The sequence below is a fragment of the Triticum urartu genome, chromosome 5A (genome assembly GCF_056163025.1).
Source record: "Triticum urartu cultivar PI428250 chromosome 5A, HENAU_Tu73, whole genome shotgun sequence".
NCBI classification, from domain to species: Eukaryota; Viridiplantae; Streptophyta; class Magnoliopsida; order Poales; family Poaceae; genus Triticum; species Triticum urartu.
Window position 1 is genome coordinate 551,881,453 of NC_141877.1, and position 14,156 is coordinate 551,895,608.

The window sequence follows — 14,156 nt, forward strand, 5'->3', positions numbered from 1 at the left end:
TTGACGACTAAATTGTTTGTTCCTATGTCGACTTTTGTAAAAAATGATATTTTTCTTCTTTCAATAGAAAAATGGCCATCCACATTAGTTTCGAGGAAAACCTTCTCGCTGCTAGAACATTTAGTTCTTGTGTTGGTTTCCTTGTGAGCTTTTTGAATCCAGTGGCATGTCGTGTCACGCCCACATTTTTCGGTGTCCTCGGTCCTTCCTCTTCCGACTGGAAAGAATCCATGCGACCTATGTCGCCTGCAGAGCGTAGCCTAATTAGAACACGTCAAAGTCCAGGCAAGGACTACTATGGTACTCAACGGCGGAGCTTAGAACACGTCAAAGTCCAGGCAAGGACTACTATGGTACTCAACGGCGCCTGAGAGGATTTTTCGTTACTACGTAGAAGTGGACCCTGCAGGCTGCAGCTTGGCTTAGAGGGTGCTTGGATCCAAGGGACTATTTTTAGTCTGATTAAAAATAGTCTTTTTTAGAGGCTAAAGTTCCAAGCACCCCTGACTAAAGAGAGGCTAGGACTAGTCTTGAGGCTAAAATTTTTTAGTCATAGGAAACCTACTAAAATATGTACCTCTCTCTCCTCATTTAATTCATCTCCTTTAACACATGCGAATTCTGGATTGAAGAGTTTGAAGGATAATAAATGCTCAATAACTTGATTTTAGTCTTTTTAGGCCTCATTTGGTTTGAAAGAATTTCATAGGATTTTAGAGGATAGGATTCTTATAGGATTTTTTCCTTTAGAGCCCTTTGGTTCATAGGAATAGATTCCTATTCCTACATAGGATTGGTCCCTATCCTCCACATTTCATAGGAAAATAAAAATGAGCCTAGACTCAATGGAAAAATCCTTTGGTGTCAACCAAATGACATCTTGTTTCCTATTCCTACTCATAGAATTTGAGATACATGTCATCTCATTTCCTACAAAATTCCTATTCTTATGATAATCCTATCCTATGAACCAAAAGAGGCCTTAGTATTTGGATCTAAGCATGGGTGAGGTTAGCAAGTTTTAGTTCCACTACTTTTAGTCATGGGACTAAAACGTATCCAAGCACCCTCTTAATATAGTGCAGCATAATGCAACAACGAACCAGCCCATCTTCACGCACTAGCTCAGCTGCTTCTCAGCTCATATGGTATGCTTCATCTCAACCAGCCCATCTTCACGCACTAGCCCGACGCGACGCACAACCTAAGTCTGAAGTCTCTAAAGCTGTAAATGTTGCCTATACATCAACACTGTTGTACAATATGAGTCAAATTGTTTTCTTGTTGTTGTCGTTTCCTTTTGCGGTTTGATCTAATTGGGATTTTTTTGGTGATGGCACTACATTTTTTTTCTCTAAGTGGCAGTTGGTCAGTGGTCGTTTGAATTTTTCTTTTTTGAAAAACCCTCATACATTAATTAATTAATAATATTATTACAATTGTTCATTATAAAATTCGCCACACAGGGCGGAATGCTATTAAGAAGAATCCCATCACATTTACTTATAAAACTAAACTTCACAATTTCATGAGCCACCTTATTGGCGTTCCGATTAATTTTCATAATTTTAAAATTCTTAAGCATCTTCGATATACTCAAGGCTTCTTTCTTCAGATCAACGAGCGAGGACTTGTCAAGATTCTCATTTGCAAGGAAAGAACGGACAAAAGCACAATCAGTCTCCAAAATAATGGGCTGGTGAAGAGTAATACCTATATAAAGGCCTGCCAAGCAAGCACGCAGCTCAGCTTTATTCACGATGTAGCGCTGATCCAGAAAGTCCCACGAAGATATAATAACTTCGCCAGATGAGTTCCTAACAACCACCCCCACACTGGCCGCATTAATACTCTCCACATAGCTGTCATCGACATTGATCTTGATATAATTATCTGGTGGAGGTTTCCATCCCACATGTTGTTGTGATGTGCGAAAAATAGTGTAGCATCTCCCATTTTTCCTTTACATTTGTTACTAGGAACAACCTTGACAGTGTCGTGCCTCGTGACAGGACGTAAAATAAGACCAATAGTTTACCACAAAAATTGCAGAAGCAGTAATGGATTTTTGCCCTTTTTCAAAAATTAAATCATTTCTCAGGTGCCATGCTCGCCAGAAAAGAAACAAAACTTGCTCTCGCTGTTGCAGGCTCAAATGATCCAGCAGAATCAATAGCCAATCTGGCCCCGAGAATTTGAACCACTCTTCATCAGGAATATTCCACAATTCTCTCAAGGCCAGTCGCAGAGCACAAGCCTTAGAACAAGTAACGAGGGCATGAAAAGTGCTTTCATCTTCTACTCCACAAATCGAGCACATACCTGAAGTAATCTGATGATGCTTAACTATGTTGGTCTGGACTGCCAAGCCATTGGTTGCGGCACTCCAGGCAAAAATCCTTATCTTCTGAGGGATATTAGCCTTCCAAATTAAATTCCAGAGCCTTCTTTCTCCACATGGATCTCCACTAGATTGACCCAATTTATCTTGACTATCCTTCAACTTAAGCGCAAAATTCTACACACTATTAACAAAAAATATACAGTTCTTCTCATAGTGCCACGCAATAAAATCCCCATCCCCATAAGCATGAATACGAATCTTAAGAATCTCCTCTACATCATGGGGATAGAAAAGGTACTTAATCAAATTTTTATTCCATACCTTTCTCCCGCTCAAGAACAAATCAGAGACCCATCTCAATCTAGTATTATGCCTTTTAGCTGAAATTTTAAGGCCAGTGCTCCTGGATAACCAATTATCTCTCCAAATATTAATGCTAGATCCATCACCCACCCGCCAAATGACACCATTCTTAAGTAATTCCAGACCATGCATAATACCTTGCCAAGTAAGTGATGCAGACTGAGGAAACACTGTATCAAGAATATGTCCCTGAGGGTAATACTTCGCCTTCATTAACTTAGCACACAACCAATCTGGATAAACCAATAACCTCCACACTTGTTTGGCTAAGAGGGCTTGGTTAATCTAAGATCCGGGAATCCCATACCTCCCTTACCTTTAGACCTTGTTAATTTGTCCCATGCTAACCAATGTGTTTTTCTTCGATCTTCCTCATCTTCCCACCAAAAATTCCTGATAATCTGGGTTAACTCCTCACAAAGGGAAGCCGGGAACTTAAAAATACCCATAGCATACACAGGTATAGCTTGAATAACTGATTTTATTAAGTCTTTTTTCACCCCACAAGAAGTGTATTTCTCTATCCAGTCAGAGAGCCTTTTCAAAACCTTTTCTTTAGTAGATTGAAACTTACCAGCTTTCATTCTTCCCTCAGGTACCGGAAGTCTAAGATATTTATCTTCGAACCCATCGACCCTAATCTTTAAGATTACCATTATAGCCACTTGATTCTCCAAACTACACTTTTTCCCAAACATCATGGAACACTTATTAGGACTTAATAACTGCCCAGTCCCTTTCTCATACTCCATCAAAATATTTCTATGACAACTGCTTGATCAATGGAGTCTTTGGAAAATAACATACCGTCGTCCGCAAACAACAAGTGATAAATACCTGGAGCTTGTCTATTCAAATGAAACTCCTGAAGAACTCCCCTGGTAGAAGCATCTTTAAGCAGTAAAGAAAGTGCCTCTGCAACAAATAGGAACAAATACGCAGATAAAGGATCTCCCTGCCTGAGTCCCCGAGTAGGTGAAGACGTCTCCAACAATTATCCGTTGAAGTGCACTGCAATTCTGCAAATTTCATCGATGTAACACATGCCATAATCCAATTTATCCATGTCGGTGCAAAACCCAAAGCCCATATCATACATTGTAAGAAACGCCAGTCCACCCGATCAAAGGCTTTCGCCAAGTCCAACTTATATGCGCAAAATTCCCCTCTGAAATCTTTCAGTATACTTAACGAATGCATACATTCAAAAGCTATGAGAGCATTTTCAGAAATTAACCTTCACGGAATTGTTCTCTCATTAGTTCCTCACTACAGAAATTTCTCGTTTCAGCCTCCTTAAGGCCTTATACCATGCTAGATGTTTAGGGAGGTGCTTAGAAAAATAAACCGGATTTTTCTGAAGCACCGATGCCTATTTCTATAAAAGAGACGCTTAATTAAACGTCTACCATGTACAAATAAGCACCGGTGTTTAAGAAAAACCTGGTTTATTTCTCTAAGCACCTCCTCTAAGCACCTTGGATTATACAAGGCCTAAACGTTTCTAACTAGCTCCGCCACTGATGATACTTCTATGCACGTGTTGGTCGATTGATACCGATATTATTTAATTATTAACTTAGGGTTTTGCTAATACTCAGCCAACCCAAACCAATCTTTGTGTCAACCGATTTCCAGAACGCGTAGAGAGACGAGGGGAAGGAGCATCGAAGCCCCGAGACCGAAGACGGCGATGCACGAGGACGCCGGCGAGGCCTCGGGCGGAAGCGAGCCCGAAACCGGCGACGACGCGGCGACGATGGACGCAGGTGTTAAACGCATCAGGTGTATGATGAAATGTTATCAGCTGGGCACGTGATCACCACCTGATGCCGATTAATTAATTATTACGCCGTTGGCGTGACGCGCCCTAAGGGAGTGAAGGTGCACAGTGCATCTTTCTCTACTAGTACTACGATGCAGCTGAAGCTGACAGGGCAAAAAAAAAATGATCGACTACATGCGGCGGCGGCGGCGTGGCTCGGCGCGGGCGGCCAGAGCGCGTCCGTCAGAGCGGGCACGTCCGGATCCACCGGTCGGCGACTCGGCGTCGCACGCGGCGTGGAAGAAGTGCCCGCACGCCGGCACCACGCACACCAGCTCTTCCGGCGCCTTGCGTACTCTGACTGGCAGAACGCGCAGCAGCCCTGCCTCGCCCGCCTCGGCTACGCCACCAGCGTCGCCTCGCCGAGCTCGTCATCGTCGCGTCAGGCGCCGGATGCGGCGGCGGCAAGGGCGATGATGGGCACGCAACGGCGACCACCGCCGCCACCTCGAGATCGAGCGCCACGGCGGGGCTCATGTATGTTTTTCCTCCCTTAATGGCCTGATCGATCGGACTGCAGGGCGCGCCAGTAACCTTCTATGCGCACTGCGTGTCCCTATTGGCGTGGCCGCTTTTTGTGGTATCTTCATTGCTCCAGCTTAACCAAATTAACAGGGCATCGGTGTCTCACCGTTGTGGCATCTTCATTGCTCGGCTCGAGCTCTGGTTGGCAAATTTCCTTCTTGCAGTGGCCAAATCGGTTACGCTGGAATCTTCAGTATATAGTTGCTCCCTTTTTTCTTTTCCATGTGGTACGTACAAGTTGGAGCCATTATAAAGGATAAGAAGTTTAAGCCTAGCATTAGCTTTTCCTATCTAGAGTACCATTTGAGACAATCAAAATCTGTCTTTGTGCGAAACAAGAAATGACTTGCCACAGTTAAACAATGTAGGGAGGAATAAGCTCAAATGATCTAACAACGAACATCATGTCAACCTAAGGACAACCAGCATGAAAGACCGCAAAAAATTAAGAAAGGGTGCCAGACGAACGGATTAAGATTAAGATCCAAATGCCAGCACGGCACATAATCCAGATAACACAATCTATAACTCCAGCAACATAACCAAAACTCAAAGGAACAGGCCCGTTGGGCAGGGTGCCAGACTTTAACAAAAACGCACGTTGCAAGACTACACTGGTGTGGACAAGAACGCTCTTCACTCGTCGTCCTCCTCGTCGTCATCAGCGGCACCGGCAGAGTTGTTGAGGGCGTTGAGCCTTTCGACAAGGCTGGCCTTCCTCTGCTCATAGGTCAGCTTCTTGGGGTTGTACCTGCATCCAAAAGACAAAGTTTACAATGCAGCTCACAGCAAGGTGGAAAAGAAACAGCAGTCAGAAGTAAATGAACTCAAGACAGTATGAGGGCAAGCATGCCGACTATACCTCTTGTGAGTCTTGGGTGGCGCCTTGGTTGACTTGGCCATGGTGGGATCAGCACGGATGGCAGCATGAACCTTCTTGTAAACTGCTTCCATGTCATCAGCGGAAATTCCCCTCTTGATGTACTCACTGAAGTGAGTTTGGTACTTCTCTGGTTCCTCATCTGCTAGCGACTGAAATAAGACCAAGGCAAAAGTTCAATAATAAGAGATCAACGAGGAACTAGGGTCATTTCATTGCTCTAGGTACAAGAGCATGAACAAGGGTCAAGTAATACAAAATCAAGAGAGCAGGCTTCCAACTCACCCTCATGTAGTCAGCAACATGCCCACCAAAGATGTACTTGCGGTGAATCTCAGCATCCAGTGACTTCTCATCCTTTTTAAAACCAGCAAATCTCTTGTCACTGTGGGGAATGTCAAGGCCACCATCCAAAGCTCCCTGCAGGAATAAAAATAATTACACCAGGGGTAAAAAAGCTCTAAAGGGATACAACCAGTGCATTCAAAAAACAAAATAAGTTCTGAAGTGCAGCAGAATAAGGAGCAACATATCACTTATAATGCAAATAAAAGATGAGAACAAACAGCAAAAACAATGCTTTTTCACTTGGCCAAATTGCATACATAGTTGCTTTAGAAACTTGACACAATAAAGAAGAGCAGCTAAAAACAAGTTATAGGGAAATCATGCAATTAAACACCCAAGTTAAGGTAGCTAAAGAGGAACAAACAATCATGATTTGACAATAGTTTCATGTCAAGGGCTTGTGGCATTTAATGGCCATCTGCAATTATAAAAACTGCCCAGTAATAACATCGCATACCTTAAGGGCACCGAACACACGGTTTCCAGTGGTGGTCCTGATAAGACCAACATCCAAGAGCGCACGGAAAGGCCTCCTCTCATCAGAAGGCTCAACAGAGAAGTCCTCACCAGTGGCCTGAGCACAGACATATATTAGTTGTGTTCATCAGAAGCAGCAAATCAGGATATTAGACTGAAAATAATGTTGAAGCCAGATCATACCTCAACATTGCCTTCATACTCCTCATCAAGATCACGGTTCTTAAGCACACGACGAGCCAAAAGCAGACCAGTGCAGTAAGCTACACCATGCATTCAGAAAATTAGATTAGAAAAGAGGCATGCATAAGGTCACAGCATGCATTTGCGCATTCATTCAGTAGCTAAAATCAACCTGCAGCATAGTTGGTGAGGCCAACTTCAAGACCATAGCGAGGCAACTCATGGGAGTAGGCAGCAGCCATCACGATATCACCAGCAATGGTAGCATAAACAATTTGTGCAGTGACATCCTTGTTGGTCTAAAGTACTATTGTTAAGCGATACAAAATACCTCCACGGTAATAATAAGCAGAAGCATATAGATGATTGACAAGTGCACAAATTATAATGAAGAAACTTTGAAGGATACAAATCGCACAACAAAACGGTACTTAGGAGTGTTGTACTTGTTCTTGTCCTGGTTTGTGAGCCTCAGCCTGGCCCTGTAGTCAGTCTTGCCCTCTGAGAAAACAAGGGGAAAAGGAAAATCACACAATCAGAATCGCTGTTAAATGACAAGTAGCAGATTCATGGAGCTGCAGGTGTTAAAAGGCTTACGGCGCCTTCTCTTGAACTTGACTTGGAAACGCTTGGAGTACGCCCTTGTCTTCTGGTTCTTGATGTACACCTACAAGACATATCAAACAGAAGCACATGAGTACACCTAGGTTTGGAACATCAGTGCTACCAAGGAAATCCTAGTAATCACTCAGACGGCACAAACAAAACATTGAAGACAAGATTTTAAGTGGTTCATAGTTCCATTAAATAACGAGAAACCTCATGGAGCATCCCAAGTTAGGAATAATCACAACTGGTAATTCCTAAATGAACCCCGAGTCTACTGTGCGAGCAGAAACAAAACCGCACCCTACAGCCATCCCCCGTCAATCTACCACAATGATGAATCTGGTATAAGAAATGGGAACTTCTTGTCGCATCAGTTGGTAAACGATTAGCGCAGGCAATACTACCACGGCATGATTCGCGAGCAACAAATTCTTATGAAGCAGCAGAAATCCAGATCTAGCAGATTCTACGAGCTGCGAGGACGATTACTCCGCGACACAGAGCAAGCACACCGCAGATCTGACTAGGAGGTGCTAAACCCTAAAGCCCCGGGTCACAAGCTATGAAACAAATCGAAAACCTAGGCGACGGCCACCGCGGCGGAGGCGCACGGAAGCCAGACGCTGCGGGCGGACCGAAGCAGCAGCCATGGAGGAAGAGCAGAGGAGGTCGGACGTACCATCTCGCCTGCGAGGAGGGAGCTCCTGCGGAAGGAGGCGGCGGCGGCGGCGCGGGAGGGCGGGCGAGCGGAAGGGCTAGGGATGGGGTGAGCGTGGTGGCGCTTATATATACGAGGGGGCGGGCCTGGCTGCTTGCTGGGCCGCGCTGCGAGTCGCCCCCGAATGGGTGGGCCTCTTTCGGTCTGCCTCTAAGGCCCATGAACTGCGTTTCGGTTTCTTTTTCCGTGGGCTCACTGGAGGGCGAGAGCATAACGCCCGCTGTTGCTGTCGCAGTTGCAGAGGGAGAGAGCAGTTGCTCGTTCCTTGGCTCGTCTCCCGTTCCGTGTCCCTCCGGCGGATCACCGTTGGCGATGGCGATGGCGATCCCCTCCCTGCTGGCGGCGCTGCTGGCCGGCTGCGTCCTCCTCGCCGTGCCGACGACGGCGACGGACCACGTCGTCGGGGGCTCGCTCTGGTCCATCCCCACGAGCAGCGACTACTACCGCAACTGGGCGGGCAACACGACGATCTTCGTCGGCGACAACCTCGGTGAGCCACCCATCACCGTTCCTTTCAAGCGTGAGCGCCGCAGAGCACGAGTGCAGTTGGTGTCTGTTCTCTGACGAGAATGCTTGCGTGCGTGCGTGCAGTGTTCAGGTTCGACGCGGGGATGTACGACGTGGTGGAGGTGGGGGGCTGGGAGTACAAGGCCTGCTCGTGGGTGGACCAATACTCGGACACCTTGAAGAGCAGCCCCGCCGTGTTCCACCTCGACTTCGCCGGCGTCAAATACTACGTCTGCACCATCGGCAACTACTGCTCCCTCGGCGTCAAGATCTGGGTCTCGGTACAGCAGCCCTAGCACAGCACGGTGCCTCTCGCCCTGCAATCTCTGCAGTAATAAACTCCTTTCAACTGCTACTCCTGTTTTCTTCTACGTAGTATGTTATTCCAATAAAGGAATTCGTGCTTAGGTCGACAATAATGGAAATGGATCATAATGTGCATGATGATGATTATGATGCCAGCCTGATTAAAAACCTGATCAAAAACCACAAACATGCTTTGCAAAATTGTCCACGGTTCTGCTTAGACAACGTATTCAGACAGCGTTCGTTAGTTTTCACAAACAGATTGCTTTTATACGAGTATCACACTACATTAAGAGTAGCCACGTAGCATTTTTCAAAAGACATGGATGGATACAGCCCCGGCGCCAAACGGGCAAAAATCAGCTTCATCGATAACACCACCAAAACCCCAGAGAGCAGGCAGGCATCTTGATCTTGGGTCCCCAAAAAGCTTGCTGCCCAACCCTAGCTTACTGTTGTGCGCACTGCACTCTTTGGGCACCGCCTCCAGGCATCTCGTCGTCCTCGTCGTACGCCTCCTGAGCAGCAGCATGGGCTTTCCTGCGCATCTCCTCCTCCATGTTGACATCATGCATCGTCGTCTCCTCGCATTCGTCAAGCTCCATGTCGGTCAGCTTGGATGCAGGCTTTGGTGGAAGCACAGCCTCGAGAGCCTTGCACTGATCCGGTGCCAGCGAGTCAGGGAATTCCACTGTGAAATGAATGTAGAGCTTGCCCTTCATGAACGGCCTCTGGTACATCGGCATTCCCTCGTCGCTGATTGCCTTGAATGAATCTGCTCAGATTTTGAAACCAAAGATTATCAGCAACTACATTTTTTGCATGAACATACACATTGGTCGCTGAGATCTATGAGGCCATACCAGGCTTGACAATTTCACCAGGGTTTGATTTAATGAGCAGCTGCCTGTTGTCCAGATGGGTCAGGACGAGTTGGAACCCACAAAGAGCTTCAGTGAGAGATATGGTATGCTCATAGAAGAGATCATCGCCCTTTCGCTTGAACTTCGGGTGTTCCTTCTGCTGGACGACAAATACAATGTCTCCAGTAACAGTGTCAGGCTGAAAACAAAACACACTGTTAGTTTGTGGACATCGAAGCAAAGCTACACAATAAAGAGTAATAAAGAATATCATAGACTGAACAAGCGTACCGCCTCATCAGCTTCACCAGGGAAGGTGATCTTCTGGTTGTGTTGCATCCCCTTCTCAACGTGAACCTCCAGAACTTTCTTCTCCTGAAGAACCTTCTCACCCTTGCAGCCTGGGCAGCGATCCTTGTCGTTAATACTCTCCCCGGTGCCCTTGCAATCATTGCAGGCCTGCTGCATCTGCTGTATCATGGAAGGCCCCAGCTGACGAATAGTCACTTTCATGCCTGAACCCTGGCAACCTGGGCACCTCATGGAAGCACCAGACTTGGAGCCCTTGCTGAAATAAACAAGGAACTATGTTCAAGACCAGCACTACAGAAAACACATGGTCAACTGGGAAGGAACAAACTAGACTTACCCCTTGCACTTGGAGCAGAGGACGCTGCGGGAAAGAGAGAGCTTCTTCGAAGTACCATTGTAAAGATCTTCTAGAGAAGCTTTAAGTGGATGGACAACATCCTCTCCCCTCCTTTGCCTTCTGCCCCTGCTGCTGCCACCACCACCACCTGTGCACAAAATATACATATGCAATTTATTTATTACATCAAGACGGCATGCACTATATAACAGAGTTTGATGGTCAAACAGAAAAATAGGTTGCCTTCAAACAATACCTCCAAAAGAGGGCCCGAAAAATGATGAGAAGATGTCAAATGGATCAACTCCACCACCTCCTCCTCCACCCATTCCCTCCTTGAGAGCATCTTCACCATACTGATCATAGATCTCACGCTTCTCAGGGTCACTCAAAACCTCATAGGCTTGTGCCAGCTCCTTGAACTGAAGTAAAATTTAAACAACACATACATTTGAAATAAGCCTTCCATTCTGCAGATCATGGTAAATCAGCAGATAATATTGGCATGAGAGCAAAAACAACAGTACAGAAAAACGACAATGGTATATTTGCGCAAACTAGATACATTTGAACCCTTCCCAGGCAGAATCCCATCACATCCATTAAATTTTTTCACAGTTTAAAGAGTAAATTTTGTTAAATTTACATCAAAGCAAGAAATATCATATTACACAACATAAGCAAGACAAAAAAGCAAATTCTGTACCACTCCACCACAGCAAAGTAGCAGAATAAAGAGATTACAGTTGTCAAGCAGATCAATCACCCAATATATCACAGATAAGCAAGAAGCATAATAAATAAACAGACATCATACAGATCTAAGAACTGTCCAACAGATAAATTACCCTGATAGATCACAGCATTTAACTAATAGAACATTGTCCTAACAAACTGGCCACTTTTAGTAAGGGAATCTGCATCAGAGCAAAAATGGGGGTGCTGTAGAAAACCATAAGTTCCACATAGATGTCATATGATAAGCTTCATAAAAGTCCAAAAACAGATAAGGCGAATGATCCTTCGTATGAAATACAGACTGGACGGATATCATTTTCTGTCAACAGCATGGGATTTGACACTTCCATACACAATTATCAGCAGGGACATCGTGCATGACCAATGGAATGTATAACCACCCCATGTGATAAGCTAGCTAAAAGATGGGCTTCCATGATATGGGAATGTTGCATGTCCCACATGCTGCCCTATTGATGGACTCCTATATAACAAGTAACAACTGGGAACAGTCACTGTCGAGGGGTGGTGGAATTGTGGTGCGTGAGGTGACATTCTCATGTATTACTCGTGGCGACATCAGAGCAAGAAGCATCAGATGTCTTCCCATGACACTAACAAAACGGTTGTCCGCCTTATAACGAACTAGAAAAGACGACCAGAAATATGCATTATCCACAGATGAATCACCAAATGAGTACTATCCAACCAGGAGCATTTTTTAAGCTACTAAGTCTTAATTAACAATGAAGATGCAAAATACTGCCCTGCAAAAAGATGCAAACAACTGTACTTCTGTTCCCCGAATCTAGCCAAATTTACGCCGAGGGAAACTTTACTATACGTATCAGTAGCCAGCACTCCAGAAAGCAATAGCCGTCACCCAAAGATCGCGATCATGACCACTTCACATCAAACCACAACAAACAGGGCAAGCACTCCTTGACTAGCCACAGCAAATCCTCTTCTTTTCCTTCTGCGAATCGCCACTGCAAATCCTCGAAGACGCAACGGGAGCTACAAACCCCAGCAGAAGCAGATCGTCATCAACCCACACAAAATTCGCAGCTCGGCCACATCACAGATTGCCCCTACGCGAATTGACTCCCTGCACCGAACGAACTTCCCGCGCCCGATCTATCTAGTTCTACCTTGCCATAGCAGATCAGATCACACCAGATCGCGCCCGAACGGACCCAAAAAGTAGCAGCTAAGACGCGATGATCGCAGGGGAGGAGTGGGGGATCGGACCTTCTCGGGGTCTCCGCCCTTGTCGGGGTGGTTCTTGATGGCGGCCTTGCGGTAGGCCTTCTTGAGGTCGTCCTGGGCGGCGTTCTTGGGCACCCCGAGCACCTCGTAGTACTTGGTGTTGTCGCTCTTCTTGGGGGCGCGGCCGAACATCTTGGCCGGCGGGGTGGTGGGTGGGATGGGTAGGCCCTCCTCGCGCGCCGCCGCCGGTCGCCTCTCTCCCGCGGGCGTGGGAGCGGAGACGAGGAGGCGGTCAAAGTCGGGCGGCCGGGCGGAGCGAGTGAGAGAGAGAGAGGGTTTGGCTCCGCTGGATACGCCAGGGCTAATGTAGAGAATGGAGTGCGTGAGCTGGCTGCGGAGGCGTATTCTGTGTCGCGGGCCGCGGCGCGGACCGGAATTGTTTACTGCTCTCGAGGGGAGCCCGGGCCCTGGATTGTTGGACCTGGTTCGATCGCCTGCCAAAGATTCCAGCCCAAATGAGCCATCGTATGGGCCGGAACTCCTCTTTGATGATCGGTCAGTGTCGTACGTCCAGAGCCCTGACGGTTTATCATCGGGGCCCACCGGCCTGGTGGCTGCTCTGCAGCTGTGCCCCCGCCGGCTGATTCAGGCAGGAGGCCAGCTGGCTAAAAACAGTTCCAAAAGACAAAAGCCAACGGAAAGGGGTTTTTTTTTCGGAGAAGAAAGGTTTTTCTTTAACATAGCAGACGTATATACTCACCACCATGAATACATACATGTACACCCAGCCTCTATGAGCACTTTCAAAAGACCCATGCAAAAAAAAAAACACCTTCTGAACCGGTACAGTGTCAGTCTATGACTTGAACTTTGGTGGGCTCGGAATATAACTATCCTCTTAACTATCCAAACATAGATTGGTTCGTTGAAAAACTCATTTTTTATGCACGTGCTTCCATCTTCTTGAACTCAACTTAGAGAAACTTCTCTTGGCTAAAGAAAATACAACAGGAAGTAGTTAGATATTTTGCGTGTTTGGTAAAAAAACATCTTCATGGACTAGATTAGTATGACCTTGGTACGTGTGTGAATGTGTGCAAACAGGGTTTGTGGACATGCCCATGAAAACTTTATTTGTCCGTGCACCATCTGATGGTGTCTTCGTCGAGGGATCTCTCACCACGTCAATTCCTGGCCTCGAGGGTCAGGCTAAGGACCACTAGGTCGGTTCCATCCTTGGCCACATTAGACGGCCAGTGGCGGATTACGCGAAGAATTCGGAAGACTTGACTTACAAGACAAGCGAGACCAAGTCATGGAGGACTCTACCTCCACCTACGTAGCCAATTAGGATCTGTAACCTTAGGAACCCCAGTGTGTTTATTTTAGAATAAACCCCAGTGTGTTATATAAGCCAGGAGTCGGGCTCATAGATATACACATTAGAAACTCTTCATACTCGTATGTATTTTGTACACATTCCAACGCAATATATGTTGGGAAACGCAGTAATTTTAAAAAAAAATTACGCACACGCAAGATCATGGTGATGCATAACAACAAGAGGGGAGAGTTTCATCTACGTACCCTCGTAGACTGTAATCGGAAGCGT

General features: G+C 46.2%; 3 protein-coding genes across 3 annotated transcripts; 1 reads left to right on the forward strand and 2 right to left on the reverse strand.

The window, feature by feature from the left end:
- Positions 1-4,556: 4,556 nt before the first annotated feature.
- LOC147972793 (uncharacterized) lies at positions 4,557-9,198 on the forward strand. Its single transcript, XM_087521697.1, has 3 exons — positions 4,557-5,009; positions 8,508-8,762; positions 8,864-9,198. The coding sequence occupies exons 1-3, from the start codon at positions 4,625-4,627 to the stop codon at positions 9,073-9,075; spliced, it is 852 nt and encodes a 283-aa protein (XP_087377823.1). The 5' UTR covers positions 4,557-4,624; the 3' UTR covers positions 9,076-9,198.
- LOC147972794 (large ribosomal subunit protein uL18z-like) lies at positions 5,503-8,384 on the reverse strand. Its single transcript, XM_087521696.1, has 9 exons — positions 8,234-8,384; positions 7,543-7,612; positions 7,355-7,446; positions 7,118-7,244; positions 6,946-7,025; positions 6,743-6,859; positions 6,223-6,357; positions 5,920-6,089; positions 5,503-5,808 (listed from the first exon to the last, which is right to left on the reverse strand). Exons 1-9 carry the CDS (start codon positions 8,234-8,236, stop codon positions 5,694-5,696), a joined length of 909 nt encoding a protein of 302 aa, XP_087377822.1. The 5' UTR covers positions 8,237-8,384; the 3' UTR covers positions 5,503-5,693.
- A 131-nt stretch (positions 9,199-9,329) lies between the features above and the next one.
- Positions 9,330-12,888, reverse strand: LOC125529046 (dnaJ protein homolog). Its single transcript, XM_048693451.2, has 6 exons — positions 12,587-12,888; positions 10,854-11,019; positions 10,598-10,745; positions 10,240-10,516; positions 9,949-10,147; positions 9,330-9,860 (listed from the first exon to the last, which is right to left on the reverse strand). The coding sequence occupies exons 1-6, from the start codon at positions 12,734-12,736 to the stop codon at positions 9,535-9,537; spliced, it is 1,266 nt and encodes a 421-aa protein (XP_048549408.2). The 5' UTR covers positions 12,737-12,888; the 3' UTR covers positions 9,330-9,534.
- Positions 12,889-14,156: the final 1,268 nt, after the last annotated feature.

Excerpts from the sequence above, each read along its gene's own strand:
- LOC147972793 (XM_087521697.1), top strand. The coding sequence starts at position 4,625 with ATGCAGCTGAAGCTGACAGGGCAAAAAAAAAATGATCGACTACATGCG. Across the intron at positions 5,010-8,507 it reads AGCGCCACGGCGGGGCTCAT|TTGCAGAGGGAGAGAGCAGT; the intron begins GTATGTTTTTCC and ends TTGCTGTCGCAG. Across the intron at positions 8,763-8,863 it reads CTTCGTCGGCGACAACCTCG|TGTTCAGGTTCGACGCGGGG; the intron begins GTGAGCCACCCA and ends GCGTGCGTGCAG.
- LOC147972794 (XM_087521696.1), bottom strand. Across the intron at positions 7,245-7,354 it reads ACCGTTTTGTTGTGCGATTT|ACCAACAAGGATGTCACTGC; the intron begins GTATCCTTCAAA and ends ATAGTACTTTAG. Across the intron at positions 7,026-7,117 it reads CCTCACCAACTATGCTGCAG|CTTACTGCACTGGTCTGCTT; the intron begins GTTGATTTTAGC and ends TGCATGGTGTAG.
- LOC125529046 (XM_048693451.2), bottom strand. The coding sequence starts at position 12,736 with ATGTTCGGCCGCGCCCCCAAGAAGAGCGACAACACCAAGTACTACGAG. Across the intron at positions 11,020-12,586 it reads AGGGCGGAGACCCCGAGAAG|TTCAAGGAGCTGGCACAAGC; the intron begins GTCCGATCCCCC and ends ATTTTACTTCAG. Across the intron at positions 10,517-10,597 it reads CTCTGCTCCAAGTGCAAGGG|CAAGGGCTCCAAGTCTGGTG; the intron begins GTAAGTCTAGTT and ends TGTTTATTTCAG.